The sequence below is a fragment of the Austrofundulus limnaeus genome, unplaced genomic scaffold (genome assembly GCF_001266775.1).
Source record: "Austrofundulus limnaeus strain Quisiro unplaced genomic scaffold, Austrofundulus_limnaeus-1.0 Scaffold1443, whole genome shotgun sequence".
Lineage (NCBI taxonomy): Eukaryota > Metazoa > Chordata > Actinopteri > Cyprinodontiformes > Rivulidae > Austrofundulus > Austrofundulus limnaeus.
The window spans coordinates 5,037-7,906 of NW_013953845.1; the positions used below are offsets into that span (position 1 = coordinate 5,037).

The 2,870-nt window shown below is 53.3% G+C and overlaps 1 protein-coding gene across 1 annotated transcript; it reads left to right on the plus strand.

Moving 5' to 3' along the window:
- Nucleotides 1-718: 718 nt before the first annotated feature.
- Nucleotides 719-2,327, plus strand: LOC106535405 (adhesion G protein-coupled receptor A1; the record flags this gene model as incomplete). The annotated part of the gene is given in 2 exon segments (XM_014032405.1): nt 719-814; nt 934-2,327. Coding segments are annotated over 2 exon segments (1,438 nt in total), but the record flags the coding sequence as incomplete, so codon positions are not given.
- Nucleotides 2,328-2,870: the final 543 nt, after the last annotated feature.

The following is a 2,870-nucleotide window of genomic DNA, read 5'->3' on the forward strand; positions in this document are numbered from 1 at the left end:
TTTTTTGCCAGTATCGCCCAACCCTAGTTTTAGCTCCGTGTTAGCTCCGTGTTAGCTCAGTGTTAGTTTACTGTTAGCTCTATATTAGCTGAAGGTTAGCACATGATTAGCTCAGTGTTAGCTCAGTGTTAGCTCCATGTTAACTCTGTGTTAGCTCCGTGTTAGCTCAGTGTTAGCTCTGTGTTAGCTCCGTGTTAGCTCAGTGTTAGCTCCATGTTAGCCCAGTGCTCAGTGTTAGCTCAGTGTTAGCTCCGTGTTAGCTCAGTGTTAGCTCCATGTTAGCTCCGTGTTAGCTCAGTGTTAGCTCCGTGTTAGCTCAGTGTTAGCTCTGTGTTAGCTCCGTGTTAGCTCAGTGTTAGCTCCGTGTTAGCTCTGTGTTAGCTCTGTGTTAGCTCCGTGTTAGCTCCGTGTTAGCTCTGTGTTAGCTCCGTGTTAGCTCAGTGTTAGCTCCGTGTTAGCTCAGTGTTAGCTCTGTGTTAGCTCAGTGTTAGCCCAGTGTTAGCTCCGTGTTAGCTCCATGTTAGCTCCATGTTAGCTCAGTGTTAGCTCTGTTTTAGCTCTGTGTTAGCTCAGTGTTAGCTCAGTGTTAGCTCAATGTTAGGTCAGATCTTCTGGCTGCACCATCCCATATTTTAATCCATCATTCTGCTTCGTCTCAGTATGTCTAAAACATCTTTGTGTTGTTACAAYGAGGCTGTAAAGTGTTTTCTGTTTTCAGCTTCTATCTGGTCAGTGGTGGGGTTCCTCTCATCATCTGTGGGGTCACTGCAGCCGTCAACATAGACAACTATGGCAGCGGGGAGCAGGCGCCGTAGTAAGTTTTTTAAATAAATAGTAAAATTGAACTGAATTTAAATGAAAGCTCAGCTGACTGGATGTGTTTGGTCACATTAAGTACAGCTGAGCAGTAAACGGTCCTGCTGTGTGTTTCAGCTGCTGGATGGCGTGGGAGCCCAGTCTGGGGGCGTTCTTCGGCCCCGTGGCTTTCATCGTCCTGGTGACATGCATTTACTTCCTGTGCACCTTCGTTCAGCTGCGGCGACACCCCGAGAAGAAGTACGAGCTCCGGCGGCTGACGGAGGAGCAGCAGAGACTTGCCGATGTCCCCGCCCACTGCCACCAGGGGGCGGAGCCCGGAGCCCCGCCCACCGGGAGCCAGTGTCCCGCCGGCTGCCCGGGCGTCCCCATCAACCCCGCGCTGCTGGCTAACGAGCACTCCTTCAAAGCTCAGCTGCGGACGGCGGCCTTCACCCTCTTCCTGTTCCTGGCCACGTGGACGTTCGGCGCCCTGGCCGTGTCGCAGGGACACTTCCTGGACATGATCTTCAGCTGCCTGTATGGTGCCTTCTCCGTCACGCTGGGCCTCTTCATCCTCATCCATCACTGCGCCAAACGGGACGACGTCTGGCACTGCTGGTGCTCCTGCTGCCCCGGGCGGCGTGCCCAAGCCTGCGCCGGCGCGCCGGGCTTGGCTCAAACGCGGCCCAAAGTCAACGTGAACGGCGACACCCAGGGCCACGCCCACTGCCACCACGACTCGCCGTGTCAGGCGAAAGCCCTGATTGGCTGCAGCCTGGCTCACTGTAAACACGCCGCACTTCCGTCCTCGCAGAACCACGTGACGTGTCTGGCACCCGTGGCGCCGTGCTGCGCCGCGCTGCACAGCCAGCAGCTGATGGAGGAGGAGCCTACGGCGACCCACGTGCTGCTCCACGCCGAGCCCGGGATCCAGCTGCACTCCTGCCTGAAGGGCGGCGCCAGGACTAAGAGCCGGCAGTTGGGCCGCAGGGCCAAGCCGGGCGACCGGGAGTACGCCTACCACATCCCCTCCGGCGCCGACGGCGGCAGCGCGCACAGCTCTCGCACGGACAGCCCACACAGCACACGCGAGCGCCACGCCCACGTCTGCCCGCATCTGGCCCACGAGGGCCACCACGACGGGCACCACACGTGCCACGCCGCCACTTTGCACGAGTCCCTGGCGTGCCACAACCCCTGCCACAGGCACATCTGCTGCGCCAAGGCGGACCTGTTCCCCTCCCTGTGCCCGGCAGAGAGCGCCGACGCCGGCGTCTTCCTGTGCGGCTGCGGGAAGGTGGCCGAGGACGAGCCCGTGGCCACGCATCACCACCTGGAGATGCACGCCCCGCGCAGACAATCCTGCCCCCAGAACCCGCCCAGTCAGAACGGGATTCTGAAGGAGGGGCTGCTCTACACGTCGGACAGCACGGGGAATATTCGCACCGGACCCTGGAAGAACGAAACTACTGTGTAGAAGGTCATGTGACAAAACAAATCCTCGCCTCCCTTTCTAAACAAAAACAAAACAAAAAAAATACACAAATCAATCAATGTGGGATTTTTTATTTTAATGTCCACATGTTTTTATGTGTGCTGTTTTATTGTACAGAAATCTGAATCATGCAAATCCTCYTCAGACTGAACAGGATGTATGGGATAAATAATGTGCCAACAGGAAGTGAATCTGAATGTGCATAATTTAAAATTAAATGCATTGGTTTGAAAATTAATTTCACTAAATTGAAACAAATTTGAATTAATTTACTTTGAAACTGTATTTTGGTTTATTAAAACTTCAGTTTGACTACTTTCACTTTCAGCTCCATAATTCAGATKTTTGTGTCACATCCTGGTCCTTGAGAAAGCCAGGCAGAGTAATCAAACACAGATCCACAGATTTATGTTTCACTTTGGTGAAGTTTCCCTTCTGGATGTAACAGAGTTGATGCAATCCACTGTAAAAGTGACAAAAACACACAAAGTTATTTTATTGCAGTGATTAATTTGACCTRTATGTAGAAAATGTTACATTTACATGATGACATCATGGATCAGTCAGCAGCAGCATC